The sequence below is a fragment of the Microcaecilia unicolor genome, chromosome 7 (assembly GCF_901765095.1).
Source record: "Microcaecilia unicolor chromosome 7, aMicUni1.1, whole genome shotgun sequence".
NCBI classification, from domain to species: domain Eukaryota; kingdom Metazoa; phylum Chordata; class Amphibia; order Gymnophiona; family Siphonopidae; genus Microcaecilia; species Microcaecilia unicolor.
The window spans coordinates 79,790,673-79,810,421 of NC_044037.1; the positions used below are offsets into that span (position 1 = coordinate 79,790,673).

At 41.3% G+C, this 19,749-nt stretch overlaps 1 protein-coding gene across 1 annotated transcript in view; it reads right to left on the reverse strand.

Moving 5' to 3' along the window:
• DIAPH2 (diaphanous related formin 2) overlaps positions 1-19,749 on the reverse strand; it is a 1,482,340-nt gene that overhangs the window by 434,387 nt on the left and 1,028,204 nt on the right. Inside the window, exon 24 of the mRNA XM_030210672.1 lies at positions 18,916-19,040. Within this exon, the coding sequence (XP_030066532.1) occupies positions 18,916-19,040 (125 nt within the window). The remainder of the gene's footprint in view (positions 1-18,915; positions 19,041-19,749) is intronic.

Genomic DNA, 19,749 nt, shown 5'->3' on the forward strand with positions numbered 1-19,749 from the left:
TTCCCCTTGCAATGCTGAGTGCTGATGGTCCCGGCGCCGATTCACAATAGCCACCGAGAATTGAAGTCTCGCAAGGCCACTTCAACTCTCAGTGGCCATTTTGAATCAGCGCCGGGACCGTCAGCACTCAGTATTACATTCTGGTACTCCTACCTATCTCTCATAAGTACATAAGTATTGCCATTCTGGGAAAGACAAAAGGTCCATCAAGCCCAGCATCCTGTTTCCAGCAGTGGCCAATCCAGATCACAAATACCTGGCAAGATCCCCAAAATTACAAAACATTTTATACTGCTTATCCCAGAAACAGTGGATTTTCCCCAAGTCCATTCTCTTCCCTTCTTATTCCATATACTACCCCTCCATGCACTTTTTCTGCTTCAATGAACCACTAGTCTATTCCACCAGTGTATTGCTCTATGCTTTAGTTCACTCCAGGGGCGTATCTGCGTGGGGCCACAGGGGCCTGGGCCCCCGCAGATTTCGCCCTGGCCCCCCTCCCCGCCGTCAACCCTCCCTCGCTGCTTACTTTTGCTGGCGCCGAGGTCCGACCCGCAATCTCCGTTTTTCGTCTTCCTCCGTGGCCATGCTTCCAGGAAGTAACGCTGCAGTGCTGATTCGTTGAATCCAGTTCGGCGTCTGACGTCAGACGTCGAAAAACGGAGATTGCGGGTCGGACCTCGGCGCCAGCAAAAGTAAGCAGCGGGGGAGGGTTGACGGCGGGGAGGGGGTGGAGAGAGGCGGCGGCGGCGGGGGGGGGGGGGGAGGGAGGCAAAAATGTGCCCCCCCTCTCTGGCTGTGGCCCCCCCCTACCGCCGGATTCCAGATACGCCCCTGGTTCACTCATCATTCTGAGCTTTTCTCTTGAGCTCCTTTTCTCTGGAATTCACTCCCTCTATCTATCTGTGCTGAACTCTCTTACCTGAAACTCAGAGCTGCCTTAAAAACTTATTTATTCTCCCTCACGTTCCCTGTGGGACCACAATGCAGTTGTGTCTCCTCTCGTCTCAGAGATGCTTCTGTTTTACTGTGGGGTTTTTTTCTCCCGTCTTCTGTTACCTATTGAATTTGTAGTTTTTTCACTTTCATTTTAAGTTGTTTTTAATTATGTTACCCTCTTTGTTTGCTTAATAGAAAGGTGGTATATTAAGTATTTTTAAACAGTAAAGATTAGTATGTAAAAATTCCAGAACACAGCTTCCAGTAAACACTACAAAACATATTATAGCTGGGAAAATAGCTCTTGGGGGGGGGGGGGGCATATGGTTATTTTACTGTCCTGGGAGCATCTTAAAGGAGCTGGGCATAGTTCCCACCAAACCTCCCAAAGGGCCCCCAAATAGAAAAAGCCCACCTAGAAGTTAACCCACCCATAAACTCTTTCCAAGGTTAGGGGCCCCCAGAAACAACCCTCACTAGTCCTATCTTTTGGTTTCCCTAGGATCTAGTGGGAGCCAGGCAACAGTAATTCCCATTCACTCCTGCTTTAGCCAGCGCTGGTTTAAAAATGGCTCCAGTAACCCTAGTGGAAATCTCGCAAAACTACCATTGAAGGCATTTGTATCTAAACCTGACCCTTAGCAGTGCTAGCAAGGGCAGGAGTGACTTGAAATTCCTCTTGCCTGGACCCCACTAGACCCCAGTGAAATGGAAAGGTAGGCCCAGAGAGGGGCAAATTAGTGGGTGAGTAGCCTACCCTATGGGCCACTGCATATTTGGGGTTATTTCCAGTGGAGGCCTGACCTCAAAAGAAACTTCCAGGTCGATGGATCTACAAGATGGAGGGTGGGAAATTCAAATGGAGAGGGTCCTTTGGAGGTGGGCTTGGGGGCACCTTATTTTAACTTTGCACGGCCCCCTTAGGGTGGAGCTCAGGAGCATCAAGCTGTGACTTTGAGGTCTAGTACTCCCGGGATTGTTCACATTTCACAAGTAGCGTTACTCCTTTATTATGGGAGTCAGTTAGCTGTAGTACTGAGCTATGACTGACTGGTGATTCTCATGGTAAATCATTGTGTAGTAAAAGCCTGACTTTTACCTCACATTGATAATTCCACACACAAACCCTTAGTTCGCTTGCAAGAGGATTCTATGCCAGATTCACCTCAAATATAAATATATGTAACTAAAAGAGTATTTGTGACTAAGGAGATTTTTTCATAAATGTAGAACAAATTAGCTTCCCTGGAACATGTTTACAAAAATGAAAAATAAAGAGAAAGTTTAGTAACATTGGTCTTGATTTACTAACTGTGCTACAGCATTACCACATGTATTATTTACTGCAGGTCCCATTTTATACAATGGGACATAGTTACCAGCAATGCATATTAACAGCATTAGCATTAGTAATCTAGCCTTCCACTTTTAAATTTTTTTTTACCTGAGCTGCTTTAAAACAAATTTATTTATTTGTTAGAAAGACTGGATAAATCCCAGGTCTTGTTTGTTCAAAGTTAATACTATTAACATTCAGTCAGCACGTCTTGTCTCTTTGCTAATAGTGCCCTGTTGCTCAGTAACTCAAAGTTCTCTTGCTGGAGAAATGATTCAGCCAGCAGTCAATCAGTATACTAAGCTGCTGGCTTATAAACTAGATGGATCCCCCAGCACTAACTTGCATGAGTAAATATAGTACAAGAACTGCCAACAGAGAGTGAATAACACTGCCAATATAACATCAAATGGAAATTTACATATTTTTTCTAGTTCTTAGAATAAAGTACATTAAACACACGCGCACACACACACACATATTTTGAAGAACATGGCCATTTTTGTACAGTCCTAAATAGATTCAGGTCAGAAATAAACACCTCTTTCGTGTTTTGCTTTGCTCTAGAATCTAGCAATGTTCAATCATGCAAGTGAAGTCATTACCTTTGCAGCCAGTGTTCCCTGCCATTCCTGGAATCAATACTGCTATTATCTGTAGCACTGACTTCACTTAACATGATTGGGCACAGTCATTTTCATCATCAGTGCTAAGCAGAAGTATTATTTTAAGTGTTATATTTGTTGTCCAAATCTGTTGAATTTTATTGGAAGCCATTAATATTTCTATTGCAGTTGGTCATTAATATGGTTGTAAACAAGACAGAGTATCAATCCAGAAACTGTATAGCAAGTAGCAGCTACATATGTTGATTATTCCAAATGTAAAAATGAATCCCAATTTCATTTTCTTTTAAGTATGTAACAAATGAATTATGCATAGCAAGATACCATAAAATTACACTGCATCATATAGTACCCAAAGTAAATGTATTAAGTACCATTAAATGAGTTTGAAATGCTATTTCAGTATCCAGAATACTTGAGTGAATATATTTGAACAAGGGCAACAGAACGCCTTTTCTAATTTGGGGGTGGGTGTGAATTTCCAGACAAACCAATCTCTACCTCTGGCCACCCAGTTTCCTAGTTGTTAATGCTGTAAAGGGAAAAGGTTGATCATGCTAGGTCCCTGTGGACTATCCTGTTCAGCAGCCGATATATTTGAAGATCAAGAAGAATACATTTCAAATCTTATAAGAAAAACATGAATGTGAACTACAGTGTGTATATTTATTTAACAGCCTGTATCATATGTTCTCAAAAGTGCATTCCAGCAAAGTGTGAGCAACTAGAGGTTAAGGACTCAGGGGCTCTTTTACTAAGGTGTGCCGAAAAATGGCCTGCGCCGGTGTAGGTGTGTGTTTTGGAAGCGTACAGAACTACTTTTCAACGCACCTGAAAAAAAGGCCTTTTTAGGATGGGCCGAAAATAGACGTGCGGCAAAATTAAAACCAGCAGGTGTCCATTTATGGCCTGAGCCCTTACCGCCACTCATTGACTTTGTGGTAAGGTCTCACACGTTAACCGGGCAGTAATCGACAGTGTGTGTACACTGTCGATTACCATCAGGTAAGCGCCATGCGGTAGAAAATTTCTACTGTGTGTTATGGACACACGTCAAAAATTGAATTACCACCTGGGGCACGCGGTAGCCGGGCGGTAGTTCCAATTTGATGTGTGTTGGATGCATGTAGGTGCCTACGCACCTTAGTAAAATGGCCCCTCAATTCTGTAAATGGTGCCCAAATTTGGGAATCAATAAAAATTAGTGCTAAGCGTAATTCTATAAATGGTGCTCAGAGTTGGGTGCCATTTATAGAATAGCATTTGGTGCAGAGATATATGCCCGAAGATTTACACCAACTGAAACTTTGTGTAAATTCTTGCTCCTAAATGAGGATCTCCTCCCATCCATGTCCAGCGATTCTCCTTTGCCCCTATCCATCCATCCCTCCCATCCATGTCCAGTGATTCTCCTCTCTCTCCTCCCCTCCATGTCCAGCGATTCTCCTTTGCCCGCTATCCTCCCCCTCCCTTACATGTCCAGTGACTCGTCCCAGCCTCCACCTGCCCCCGAGATCGTTCCAACCCCAGCTCCACTTGCCCGCCCTCAGCTCCCCAACTTTACATTCGTACCCCCTGCGTTTGAAATCTTCTCTTTACCCGATGTCGCAGCACCGAACTGGCAGTGAAAGCAGCAGGCAGGCTCGCCTCTTCGTCGCTTCTCATCCCTCTCAGCGTCCCACCTTCCTCTGATGTAATTTCCTTTCCGCGAGGGCGGCACAAAAAAAGCACTGCCTTTATAAAGCTAAAGAAATAAACTTTCACTGCTACTCAGGAAATTAAAGACTCTGGGTCCCTTTTACTAAGCCACGTAGGGCCTACACGTGCCCAATGGGCACCAAATTAGAGTTACCGCCCAGTTACTACGTGCGTCTGAAAAGTTATTTTTTATTTTCTGGCGTGCGTCCATGGCATCTGACGCACGTAGGTCATTACCGCCCAAATTCTATACCACGGATGATGGTAAGGTCTCAGACCCAAAATGGATGCGTGGCCATTATCGGGGGGAAAAAGAGGCCTTTTTTACAGGCACACTGAAAATGGATTGGCGTGCACCCAAAACCTGCACCTACACTACCGTAAGCCATTTTTCAGAACGCCTTTGTAAAAGGATCCCTCTATTTGCTAGGTATACTGTTGAAAGAACCCATATTAAACTCCTTTTAAAGTGAGTTAAAGCAGACCTAATGCATATTGAAGGTAATTCTATAACTGCATTTCTAATCCTTTAAAAATTAATACAGGCTGTTAGCCGATTCCGGTATGAACAAGGTGATATTGATTGTAAGCTCTTTGAGCAGGGACTGTCTCTCTTTAAGTTGTACAGCACTGCGTAACCCTAGTAGCGCTCTAGAAATGTTAAGTAATAGTAGTATATTGATGTGTATGTATGGTAAAGACCATTGTGGGGAACTTAGAGAAGGAGAGGAAGGATTAAGATATGTCCAGTTACGGTCTTTGGTTATGTTACGTCGCTGGTATCCCTTGCCAGTCAGGATTTCAGGATATCCAAAATGGAGAATGCATGAAAGAGATCGGCATATAATAGAGGCATTGTATGCAAATCAAGATCATGCATATTCAATCTGGGGGAGAGACGGCATATTTTATAACAACGTGCATAGGGGCCCTTTTACCGCTCACTCTTCTGGGACTACTGCCAGCCCAACGCAGCCACCGGCAGTAGTCCCGCCCCGAGCATGTGCCATTACTGGTAGAAAAAGAAAACCCCTGGAAATGGCTTGTGCGGCAGTAAACCGGCAGTAATCGGGCACTTCCACGTGCTGCCCAGTTACTGCCAGGTTAGCGCAGGAGCCCTTATTGCCACCTCAGTGGGTGGCAATAAGGGCTCCCCACCACACGGCCATGGGGTAAGAGTTCTCTTACCCCATGGCCATGTGTGTCTGGGGGCTTTTTACCCTCTGAGGTAAAAAGGGCCCTAGCATGAGAGAAAATGGCTCCTTGCCACTTGCGCAGAGCCCTTTTTCCCGCAGCCTGGTAAAAGGACCCTATAGATTTTAGAAATGCCCATGCCCCACCCTTGGCCATGTCCCCTTTTCAACTATATGACTTAGAATTTATTCGTGCCACGTTACAGAATATGTTTAGCGAGTTTTGCATGTAAATCTTAATGTCAATTACTGCTAATAATTGCTTGTTAACATCCAATTAACAGTGCTGATTAGCTATACAAGTTACACACATTGATATAGAATACACTTTGATTTCCATGCAAAAATTAAGGCACGATATATAGAATCCTGGGGAATATGTCCATATTTTGGTGACTGCTTGCATCAGGGCCAACTCCTGCACTTTTATAAAGTAGACGTCTCAGAAAGAGTCAACGAGCCTAAAGGAAATGGTGTATAAATGACCAAAAATGTACTATCTTCTTTACTGCTTATATTATTCTCCTTTCACTGCTCCACCAATATGAGCAGAAATTGCATAGGACAACTTGATGCAGTCGCTGAAACACAACCGTGTTGCAGGGGCGTAGCCAGACAACAGATTTTGGGTGGGCCTAAGCAAGAAGTGGGTGGGCACCAAGTGTTCTCCCCCCCTCCCCCACTACAACCAGAAAAATATCTCAGCTGGCGGGAAAACGCTTCTTTCCACCTTGACAGTCTGCAGCAGGCATGCACTGAAAACTGAGCATGTGCAGGTGCTGGTATCGTGGAGAGTAGCGTTTTCATTACCATCAGGGAAGAGTCTTCTGCTGGCAGAGCTTGGGATCCCTACCAGCTACCGCTAAACATGTGCTACTGTTGGGTGGCCTGAGCCATAATTGGGTGGGCCCTGGCCCACCCAGGCCCACCTATAGCTATGCCACTGCCGTGTTGGGTCTCAGTGCATTTTTAAAGACTTTTACTAATAAAGGAGTTTTTGATAATAACTATCACTGTTCCAGATTCATTTTCAATTGCAGGGTAAGCAAGTACTTTTACTTTAAAACTGGTATAAAGGCTACTGGCAAAATGTCCACAGATTTTGCAGCACTGCTGGCAGTTCAAAAGTTACCTCATTTATTAAAAAAAAAAAAAGTAAACAAGGATTCTGTTGAGCCTCAGATATAAAACATTTTAATGGTTAGTGGTCTTCTTTAATTTTTAAGTTGGGTCCACTTTGGATCCAAATGACCTGACGGAGAGACACCAAATATCTTCCAATATGGGCAATGACACTGCTGACCAGTGTGTGTCAATAACATCCATCCCTTCCAGCCCATCTTCATTGGTGGTATCCTTAATGAGGTGTGAATTTCCAAATGCTTTCTCTTTGTCTACTGAGAAATACCTTGTTCTTCAAGCATGTGGCTCTTCCTACCATCTACATCCCCCTTTATGTCCTGAGCTTGGGTAGAGAGGCAGAGAGTAGCAAAATAAGGGGCCCTTTTACTAAGCCTTGTAAGTGCCTACGCGCGCCCAACATGCGCCAATTCCAAGTTGCCACCCGGCTACCACGTGACTTCATTTTTTGGCGCACATCCATTTTAGGCAAAAATTTTAAAAAGGCCTTTTTTATAGGTTCGCTGAAAAATGATTCTGTGTGCGCCCAAAACCCGCACCTACACTATTGCAAGCCCTTTTCAGCACACCTTAGTAAGATGACCTCTAAAAAACCAGAATGAGGATGGAGGTTGCCCCAGAGGTCTCCAGGGGCCACCACTGGCCCCTGAGCTTTGCGCTGAAGAACACTGTGATAGTTGAATTCTTTACAGTTATGGTCTGGAGCTGGTAATTGCTTTTCAAGGGCATATGAAAGGTTCAAAGTTTCAGAACTACTACATTTATAATTTGAGATTAGTTTATAGGTTCAGTGCAATCTGTTGTTCACTCCGTAAGTCTAATGATCCCTGTGAAACAAACTGCTTTGCATTTTGTTCGTTTACTTGGGCTTTATTGCAATATGCAAAATAACAATTCCATATATTTTAATATAGTTTGCAATTCCCTTGTGGATAAACAGTCACAGTTTAGTGGCACTAAAATGAAGAATAACCACCCATCTGTAAAATAGAAAATGCAGAGTTTCATTTAAAAATACTATAATTACCTGTACAAAGGAACAGAAAAAAAATAAGGAGTCAAAGCAAAGTTCATATGCTTTAGAAATTACTTTTCTGCATTTAAAATCTATGGAGACTTGCTAGTGTTTCAAGTTGCTCATAAGCTTTAGAAATTACTTTTCTTGCCAGTGTTGCAAGTCCCTTTCTGGGTGTAAATTAACTTATAGGCGGGCTGCTAGGAATTGGGTTTGGGGGTATAAATGTAAGTGTGTGTATGGGAGCCTTTGAGATAAAATTATTACTATGTTATCAGGTCAGTACAAATGCGGCAGGAACTGTAAAGTAATCTTATCATCAAGAACTGCTACAACAAAAGATAAATGCAAACGGCATGCAAAATAACATGCCTGGAAGAATTTTCTATGGGGATATAGTAAGCAAGAAAAAAAAAATCAACTACGCTCCACCGGACAGAAATACTGAACTGTTCAAGCACAGGGGTGTAAAAAGGACTGAGCGGCTGATGCAGAATGTTTGCATTAGAGTTGTGTGCTGATGGGGTAGCACATGCCTATTAATGCAAGCTGAATGCACAATTTTTGCTCTTCAATGCAGTAAACTAATGGCATGCAAATTACAGCTGCATTAAAAAATGTGCACTGTCAGAAAAAGCTAAACATACCATAGTGGTAATATGCAGCCATTTAATTCTGAGAAGCAAAAAATATATTATCTACCTTCCTATCAGTGCATGACTGGCTCATGCAGTGACATGAAAGGAGACATTAAAAAAACACACACTGCACCTCCCTCTGGATTACCTTCGCATTCTCAACTGTCAAACACCCTTGGTAGACTAGTGGATGCACGACCCCGCGAGACCCCAATCCTCTTGCTATCCCCACATAAATCCATAGTACTGTAGTGACCCACCCCAATGCTCCAAAATGAGGGTTAAATGAAAAGTAATGCCTCCACCTCCATAATTAATCAACAGATGGCAGCACTACATGCTATATCTTCACTTGTTCTTTGACATCTCTTCCTTCACTTGTGCAAACAGGCTGTTTTGCTATTGCTTGTGAACTGGAAGCGTGAGGTGAGCACTTGTTGATGTGATTTAAGCAATGTGCCATGATAGAATTTATGACTGTTGAAGGAGTCCCTCTAATTGTAATTCACAGTTGCATGCCAAGTATGTCAGCAATTTTCCTTTGAGTGATCCTCCAATTGTTCTTTATGAGTTTATCAACATTTCTTGTGTGGGATTCATTCATTTCTGTCACAGGTCATTCACTTCATTTTTGATCGCACAAAACAGTCCTTCTCGATCACAATCTTTACATTTTTTGGCTCAGTGATGCACAGTACTCACATCAACACAGTCATCCCTACATGTGGTAGTAAATTTCAATTTGAGGGACGTCTTCAACAGTCAAAAATTCTATTTATTTCTCCCTCTATAGATATTTAGTTATCATCTATCTGTATGTGAGTATATCTATATCCCTTACTTATCTCTCTCTCTCTCTTTCTATATATATATATATATATATATATATATATATATATATATATACAGAGAGAGAGGGAGAGAGAAATAGATATAAAAATAGAAACATACTTTTTCTTCATTTTCTGTTTATCAATACAAAGAATAATTTGTAATTACCTGCACTGGTGAAAAGTACACACATGCTTTTTGCATCACGGAATTTTAAAAGGAAAAAATAAAAGTGCTTGCACACATTTACATCTGCCAACTGATGTGAATACTTTTTCAGAGAAGAAATAACTGCAGGTTTTTGAAAATTCAAAAGCACAGGCATTAATCAAAACGATGCTCAAGCCTGCCTGTAGGAACTATTCTCACTTCAACAGGTAACAGTATGTGGAAAATGGAAGTATATGCATACTATTTACCTATATTCAGAGTTGGGAAGTTTTATAAAAACCCATTTCCACAAAATTACTCTTAGACTGACCTCCCAAAAGAAAACAAAAGTGCACTGATACTGGATAGAGTTTTTCTTGACACAGAATTCACTAGAGGGAACGACACATTTAGCAGGACCTCCTGACTCACCACCATCACCTAGCAATATTTCGTTGCTATTCTCAGAAGAAAGATTCATCTAAACTTGCTACTGTGTAGCTTCTATTTATTGCTGTAGAGGGAAGCCATACCTTTAATTACTATGGGGCCCTTTTACTAAGCCGCATAAGCGTCTAAGCGTGCCCAATGTGCGCCAAAATGGACTTACCACCCGGTTACTGCATGGCTCCTGCGGTAATTTCATTTTTGGCGCATGTCCAATACATACAGCCGAAAAATAATTTTTATTTTTGGACGCGCGCCAAGTGGTATTTGATGTGCATAGGTCATTACCGCCCTGTTACCATGCAAGACTTTACCCTAGGTCAATGGCTGGCAGTAAGGTCGCATACCCAAAATGGACATGTGGCAATTTTGATTTTGCCGCACGTCCATTTTTGGCAAAAATAAAAAAGGCCTTTTTATAAGTATGCTAAAAAATGGACACGCACCCAAAACTCGTGCCTACACTTTCGCAAGCCATTTTGTCAACACACCTTAGTAAAAGGACCCCTATATATATATATATATATATATATATATATATATATATATGATTAACACTGCATCCTGGAGCTTCCTCTACTGAGAATGATTAATGTTCTGACAATTTTAGTCATCTTTTTTTTTGTAGCTGAAACACACAGCCAGCCAAGTCGGAGGGAATGTTTAGCTCACTCTCCATGAAACTCTGTTACTTTCTAATCTTGGTGTGTGCCATCAGCAGTCAAACAATCCTACATAGTGAAAATGAGAATGCAAGCAATTCTACACACCAGGGAGAAGGACAGAGCTCTATTCTCCTTTTAAGAAGCAGTATTTCTTCCTCTGCAATGCCCCTGTCTTCTATAGAAATACATATTCAAGTCAAAGCAATAACAAAGTAAAAGGTAGCCATGGTAGTAAAAATAATGTCCATGCCCCAAGTACATTGAGGGGTCCTTTTACTAAGGTGCGCTGAAAAATGGCCTGTGGTAGTATAGGCACATGTTTTGGGCAAATGTAGAATCATTTTTCAGTGCATCTGCAAAAAATGCCTTTTTAAACTTTTTGCCAAAAATGGACGTGCGGCAAAATGGAAATTGCCACATGTTCATTTTGGGTCTGAGTCCTTACCGCTAGCCATTGAACTAGCAGTAAAGTCTCATGCGGTAATAAGGTAGTAATGACCTACACGTGCCAAAAGCCACTTGGCATATCGGACGTGTGCCAAAAATGAAATTACTGCAAAAGCCATGTGGTAGCCAGGCGGTAACTCCATTTTGGTGCATGTTAGGCGCACATAGATGCTTACATGGCTTAGTAAAAGGGCCCCTTAATAATCTTAACACAATTTGGAAGGCTGAAATTGCCTTTCCAAAAATAATGAACTGTGCTGACAAGTTCTGTTTAACCCTTCCCTCCTTTTACAAAGCCGTGCTGTAATGCCGACACAGCCCATTCACTTTGAATCATTCACTTTGAATGGGATGTGTCGGCATTACTGCACTGACATTCGCTAGCACAGCTTTGTAAAAGGGGGGGGGGGGTAAATACAAAGAGAGGGAGTAGTTTTCGTAGAAGCATCTATAATTGGTAAATTTAGATATAAAACAAGATTATGAATACATATGTGTGTGTGTGTGTGGGGGGGGGGGTGTAATTTATAATACAGTGCCTAGGAAAAAAGTGAAAATGCACCTATAGTATGTACATTTTCTAGAGGTGGATCACAAAAGGACATGCAAGCCTTATCGGTATGTAAAAAACAAAAAAGGAAAAAAGTGAGGCAACCAATATAAGGATTCCAAAGTATTAAATAAAAAAAAATATTAAAAAGTCCCAATTCCACGTGTTGAGAAGACTTGACATGGCCATGTTAAGACAACGATGCCAGCATCATCCTTATAAAAACAAGCTTATAAAATCAAAAGAGATAATATAAGGAAAAACAAAAGTGATATGTAAATATATCATGCAAAAAATAACCCATAAGAATAGAACTCATAAAAATGGATATCAAACTGATGAAAAAATATAACAACCATCTATAATAATTCATCAAAATTTAAACACAGAACAAACCATGGGACCCTTTTACTAAACTGCACTAAAAAGTAGTCTGCACTGGAATGGCTGGAATTTCTATTTTTCCATTCATGGCCATGTGCTAATTTCCAAATTAGCGCACGGCTAAATTTGTAAAATTTTTAAAGATTGCACCACTCTAAACAATATTTTATTATCCCATGCATATTACATATTGTTTTTTCTACTATGTTGCTTTTCAAAGCATTTTTATGATTGCATTAAGATGTTATTTGCTTTCCCATTCCTCTTTTTTTCAACATACTTATTATTTGTGAAAGCATCCTCATCATACACTCTAATATTGTCGCTGAGTCCTTGGTTCTTTGTTTCAGAACCTCTCACTTGTGTATTTAGCCCCATAGAGCTTTTGAACTGTTGATTTGGGTTCATTTTCTTCAAAATTGATGCATACTAGAATTATTTATAATCCTGTCTTGTCTACAGAGGTATGTTGTTCTCCTTCATTTCCAATAGTCCAAAACTCACAATGAAATGAGAGCATCTGTACATAGCTTTTTCATACATGATTTTGTTAATGTCTCATTCCAGTTTTCATTATTGGATCTGTTTTCACCATCTCATGCATTTGTTTGATTTAATATTTTAGAATGGGTCATCGTTTCTTATATAATTACCTTTTAAATAATAATCATTCCTTGTGAAATATTCCCCCCCCCCCCCCCCCCAGGAATGTTTATATGTATTGTAGTGAACAGATCTACCTTTCAGACTACACTCCATTACAGTTCCCAAAGGTATTGTGCTTCACGGCACACACAGTTCAATCCAGGGCTCTAAACTCAGCCAATCTGGTTTTCCCCACTTTTATTTTTAACAATTTAAAACTCCAATAGAGAGAAATTCATAATCCACAGAAAGTTTTTGCCATCCTTTCCACACCGCACACCTTCCCTTAGTCTTCAAGGATTTTAGAGCCTAGTCCTCTGACTCAAACAGATCTACAGACATGGCTTGCTCTTCTGTGGGGCCTGCAGCCCATTTCCCACTTCACAGTTCCTTTAACACTGTGGCCTCCCACAGGACTGCTAACTAAACAGTTTTTTATCCTTTGCTCATAGGTTTCTACTTCCATGTCCATTCCTGTTTTGGAGCTGGGCCCTCCCTCCTCCAGATACTCCATGTCCTCTGTGTAGCTGATCTGACTACTGTCTGCACGAAATGGTTTTATAATTGTTGTATGTCTGGTTTTTACTTTATAAGTTTGATTGTTGCAGGTCTATCCTATTTTTAATGGAGTTCTTATCTATTTGATGTGTTTTATATATTTTTTTCTTGTAAACCATTGCAGCCTGTATAGTTTTTGTAATATAGTAAATTTTCTGAATAAAAATAAACATATTTTATGGATTACTAGCACAAATGACTGAAAAAGTGTGTACATTAAGATACAATCTCTTGCACCAGCTCTATAGCTGGTGTAAATGCCTCAGCCCAGATTTTAACACATATGCAAGTAAATGATATAATTCTAGGGAGTCAATATTCAGTGATAATGAACTGAGGAAGAGCGGCTCCTGCTGACTGGCTCTTGCCAGATATTCAGCAGTAAGTAATTGGGGCCTAGAAATACCTGTGGCAGCTTTGTTCTCTGTATGAGTCACCTACGTGGCACCATATCAAACACCTTGTTGAAATCTAAGTACACTATCAGGCGTATTTTGTGAAAGAGAAGGGCGCACATCTTTTGACACAAATTGCGAGATGGGTGTCCTTCTCTCAGGGTCGCCCAAAACGGCATAATCAAAAGCCGATTTTGGGCGACCTCAACTGCTTCCCGTCGCGGGGATGACCAAAGTTCCAGGGGGTGAGTCGGAGGCGTAGTGAAGGCAGGACTGGAGCGTGCCTAACAATGGGCATCCTCGAGCGATAATGGAAAAAAGAAGGGCGTCCTTGATGAGCAGTTGGGCGACTTTACTTGGTCCATTTTTTCTTACGACCAAGCCTCAAAAAGGTGCACAAACTGAGCAGATGACCACCGGAGGGAATCAGGGATGACCTCCTCTGACTCACACAGTGGTCACTAACCCCCTCCCACCCTGAAAAAAACAACTTTAAAAACTTTTTTTGCCAACCTGAAATGTCATACTCAGGTCCATCGCAGCAGTATGCAGGTCCCTGGGAGGGGAGGTATGTGTGTGTCGGCGGAGGCAAAGCAAAGACGTGGATGTCCTTCTTTCAAACAATTTGGATGTACTGAACTGCCCTCCCCTTCCCACAGGGATGGCTAAATTTCAAGGAGTGGAGGAGTGGCCTAGTGGTTAGAGTACTGGTCTTGCAATCCAGATGTGGCTGGTTCAAATCCCACTGCTGCTACTTGTGATCCAAAATCCAAATGGATAAAGGGGGTGTCAGAAGCATAACAGGCATGGACATTCTTCTCACAGAAACATCCACATTTTGGACAGGGATGGAGGCATAGCGAAGGACCTCCTACACCCATACTCTTAAAAAAAAGACCTCCCTGATGAGCACTTGGACATTTTCACCTGGACTTATATTTTTCTAAGGTTGTAGACGGCTATTATACACAGAGCTTGTTTGCATGTATGAAGCCGTCTTTGGCATGCGCAGAGCAGCCACGCATAAAGCTTGGCTGCTCTGCACTGGCTTCCCCTCCTTAGGAAGGAAATCATGTGCAAATGAGCTAACAGTGAGCAGCTCATTTGCATGCGATTTCCTTCATGCATGCCTGTTCCTTTCTGAATCGCTAAGGGAAGGGCTTTTTTCCATTCAGTTAGTGCATCAGTTAGTCCACTGCAGTGCCCCCTAGGGTGCCTGGTTGGTGTCCTGGCATGTCAGGGGGACCAGTGCACTACGAATGCTGGCTCCTCCCACGACCAAATGAGTTGGATTTAGTTGTTTTTGAGATGGGCGTCCTCAGTTTCCATTATCTCTGAAAACCGGGGACGGCCATCTCTAAGGTCGACCTAAATGATGAGATTTGGGTGTCCCCGACCATATTATCGAAACAAAAGATGGCCGCCCATCTTGTTTCGATAATACGGGTTTCCCTGCCCCTTCGCGGGGACATCTTGCGAGGACGCCCTCAGGAAAACTTGGGCACCCCATTCGATTATGCCCCTCCATGGGGCTCATTTTCAAGGCACTTAGACTTACAAAGTTCCATAGGTTACTGTGTGCTTTGAAAATATGCCTCCATGGGGCTCATTTTCAAAAGAGAAAAATGTCCAAAAAGTGTCATAAAGCACCACGTCCAAGTCAGAATTTTTGAAACCTATTTTGCTGATGTTTACCTGTACAATTTGTCTGCAGTGCGTCCAAATCACAAGGTGACATGTCGGGGGCATTTTGAAGGCGTTTTACAGCCATAATGGAATAAAACAAAAAACGTCCAGGATTAAAACCAAGACATTTTGGTCTAGACCTGTTTTCAAAATGAATAAGGTACAAAACCGTGCCCTAAATAACCAGATAACCACTGGAAGGAATCGGGGGAGCCCTCCAAAACCCCACCAGAGGTTGCTGACTCCTTCCTTCCCCCCCCAAAATGTGAATAAATATATGACTTTCCAGCCTCTATGACAGCCTCAGATGTTAAAGTCAGGTCTATTACAGCAGCATGCAGGTCCCTGGACTAGTTTAGTGGTCGGTGTTGTGCACTATAGTGTGGGTGACCCAGGTCCCTATCTCCCTCTCTCTGTCACACCCTACTTTATCCACACATAGGTGCCCCATTCACCCATAAGGGCTATTGTAGTGATCTGTACAGTGGGGGACAATGTGTTCTGGGTGGGTTTTGGACAGCTCAGTGGACAAGATAAGGGAGCAAATGTGAGATGTGCACCTGGAAGCATTTTCATGAAGTGCACACAAGTGCCCTCCAGGGTGCCCCACTGCTCTCCTTGGTTGTCTGGGGGACCCATCTATTAAAAATTCTGACTCCTCCTATATCCCAATGGCATGGATCTCTATGTTTTGCACTTATTCTTTTTTTTTTTTTTTTTTTTCGAAAATGGACCAAAATAGAAAATGTCCAAAAATGGACTTGAGTCAAGGGATGTAAAGTCTTACACAAGACTGTTTTTTTGTTTTGTTTTTTTGTTTAAATTTTGAATTACTTTCATAATATTTCTATAATTTTTTTTTTTATGCACAATGCGTAGAGTATCTTGTATATATTAGCAAAACAAACTCCTGTTTTAAATATATATTTCAATTGTTTTTTGGATACCAAAAGGAAGTGAAAACCTTTATAAGTTTTAATATTCCCTTATCTCTTGTTTGTCCTGTTTGTCTGTCCTAATTAGATTGTAAGCTCTGTCAAGCAGGGACTGTCTCTTCCTTTTCAAATGTACAGTGCTGCGTACGTCTAGTAGCGCTTTATAAATGATAAGTAGTAGTAGTAGTATTAGGATAACAGGAAATACTATCAATCCTACCCTTCGAGAAGGTATTCTAATGTATTTTAGTTGTTTAAAATGTGGTTTAAAATGATGCAGAATGAACAACTCTACTTCACATCAGCTGCAATGTGAAGAGTTCTGTTTGCTCAAAAGGCATACCTTGTTTATTTCATATCTGCCCAACATTTTCTTGCGAAGCTGGAAAAAGAAATATTGTTTGTTGCGCTCTGTGATGAAACATTTTCTTATCCAACCTAAAGATCAAAAACTTTGCTCAATAAATTGTTTAAATATGAATCCAGACTGGGAACATTATATAACGAAAAAAACGAAACCTAAACTACCCGAGGAAAGTTGCAGCTGCTACCATCTACATAAGTGCTTTTGAATATTATATCTACTGTTTTAGATCTGCATTTTTGTTGTTGTTGTTGTTCTACACGTCTACAAGTCGCTGTGGGGGTGATATTATAATAAGATACCTACATGGAAATTCCAGACAAGTATCTGTTAAGCCTATTTTATAAAAGCAATATAGCCTCTAATTGTGAGCAAATTGTGACACACAGATATACACCTATTGCAAAAAAGGTGTAATTTTAAGAATGTACCTTACAAGCGTGCAGCAATATTACAACTTGTGTTGCTCCATAAGTACACTTGCAGGAATGCCTACATACGTGGAGGGGCATTTTCGAACGAGGACGCCCATCTCTAAGGGCGGCCATCTCCGAATACGGCGCCGCGAAGGGGCGGGGACAACCGTATTTTTGAAAAAGATGGCCAGCCATCTTTTTTTCCAATAATACGGTTGGGGCCGCCCAAATGTCAGAGATGGCCGGCCTCGGTTTTTGCCCATAATGGAAACCGAGGCTGGTGATCTCAAACCTGGCCAAATCCAAGGCATTTGGTCATGGGAGGGGCCAGCATTTGTAGTGCACTGGTCCCCCTCACATGCCAGGACACCAACCGGGCACCCTATGTGGCACTTCTAAAATAATTAAAAAAAAAATAGCTCCCAGGTGCATAGCTCCCTTACCTTGGGTGCTGAGCCCCTCAAATCCTCCTCAAAACCCACTCCCCACAACTCTACACCATTACCATAGCCCTTATGGGTGAAGGGGGGGCACCTACATGTGTGTACAGTTGGTATGGGGGGGTTGGAGGGCTCCCATTTACCACCAAAAGTGTAACATGTAGGGGGGGGGGGTGGGCCTGGGTCCACCTGCCTGAAGTCCACTGCACCCATTAAAACTGCTCCAGGGACCTGTATACTGCTGCGATGGACCTGAGTATGACATTTGATGCTGGCTTAGAGGCTGGCAAAATAAAGTTGTTTTTTTGAGGGTGGGAGGGGGTTAGTGACCACTGGGGGAGTCAGGGGAGTTGATCCCCAGTTCCTCTGATGGTCCTCTGGTCAGTTCAGGCACTTTTTTGGGACTTGGACCTGAAAAAAAAGGGACCAAATAAAGCGGACCAAATTCTCGCCAGGGATGCCCTTCTTTTTTCCATTATCGGGCGAAGCCGGCCATCTCAAAGCACGCCCTCATTCCGCCCCTGTCCCGCCTTCGCTACGCTACCGACACGCCCCCTTGAAGTTTGGCCACCTCTGTGACGGAAAGCAGTTGAAGCCGGTCAAAATCAGCTTTCAATTATACCGATTTGGCCGGCTTCAGGAGATCACCGGCCATCTCCCGATTTGTGTCGGAAGATGGCTGGCGATCTCTTTCGAAAATAAGCTGGCTAATGTAACTGAATGTGAACTCACCTTGAGCTGCTACTGAAAATGCTGTGTGCAAAATCCAAATGGATAATAAACAAAAGTAATAGTAGGTGCACATACTTCTTACGTATATCTTTTCTATGTGTAAAAAGGCTTTGTACGTATTAAGAAATTTATACAATTACCCCCATCTGGGACAGGATCTGCGTCAATCCAGGGACAGGACTAAAAGTTGTATAAGAGAGCAGAAAAAAACCCAACCACACTCCATCTAAATATTTGTATTTAAGAGTGAATGTAGCAATTCAGAACAATAACTCTAAATGGATCAGGTATCCATTTAAAGTTATGCTGATATTTTCAGTGTTTAAATACATTGCTTTGCTGAATATTGCTGTAACTTTAAATGGATAATTCATCTATCTAAAACTATGTGTTGGCCATCCTGCAGAATAACGATCTCATCAATTACTGAATGTTCTATGGTTCACATTATAGTGTGTTTCACATATAATTCTGACAATACCAATTTCCCTTTTTGGGATTATTGCAGCTTTCATATATGAGCCCTGGTTTCATTTTGCTTACGTTGCAAATTTTCAATAAATTTTGTTCCCTATCAACTTTAACAACATATAACGGTAGACACATTTGAACATTTTCTAAATCATTAACAAGGGAAAACAGATCATGCTCTAAATGGACTCACTTAGATGTGCAAAAAGGATATGCTCATTTTTGCCACAAACTTATCATGTGGATCATCTGTTTTGGGGAAGTTCTTGATATCTCCCTCCAGACGATTGATCTGATGTTCCATGGCATCCAAGCTGCTCTTCAGATTCTGAGCTGAAACTAAAGATAGAAAAGGAAAAAAAACCATGAAATAAGAAAAGATACTCCAATTTTTATTGAAAAGGTAAAATAAAAGCAGGGACTGCACAAGCAAAGTATTGTAGATGTAAAGTAATTATTTCCATTAAGTAAGCTTTCATTTTTCTGAATTACAGCTCATAAAAATTCTGCCCTTCAAGAAGTGAGACTGTGTAATGTAATATACCAAATCATCAGGTTTAATGTGTGATTGTCGCCATTCTATTCAGTCATTAGTTCAAATGAATCTATTTCTATTTAAATTTATTGATGGCAATTCTAATATTTCATTCTTTTAAATCTAATTTGAAGATTAAAGAGAAACTAAGGTTCAAAAAGATTGTGTCTCATTAATGCATTTACTTGGCTGTGTAAATGATTTAAAGATAAATTACATAAAAGAGATCAAATGTTTTTCTTTTATTGAAATAAAAGATTCTTAAGAATCAGCTATCACTATACTTAGAAATTCAAAGATAATATAATGAACTTTTCTACATACTCTGGAATGTGTAATAAAATCAAAATGTATGACTTATCACAACAGTGCCTTAAAGAAAATGAATATAAAGGCAGTTAGTTTCTTCTAATTCCATAATAACAACAACAACAACAACAACAACAACAACAATATGTATACTAATAACTACATTTCAGAGAGATGATCAACCAGCCATCACAAGCTACCAAG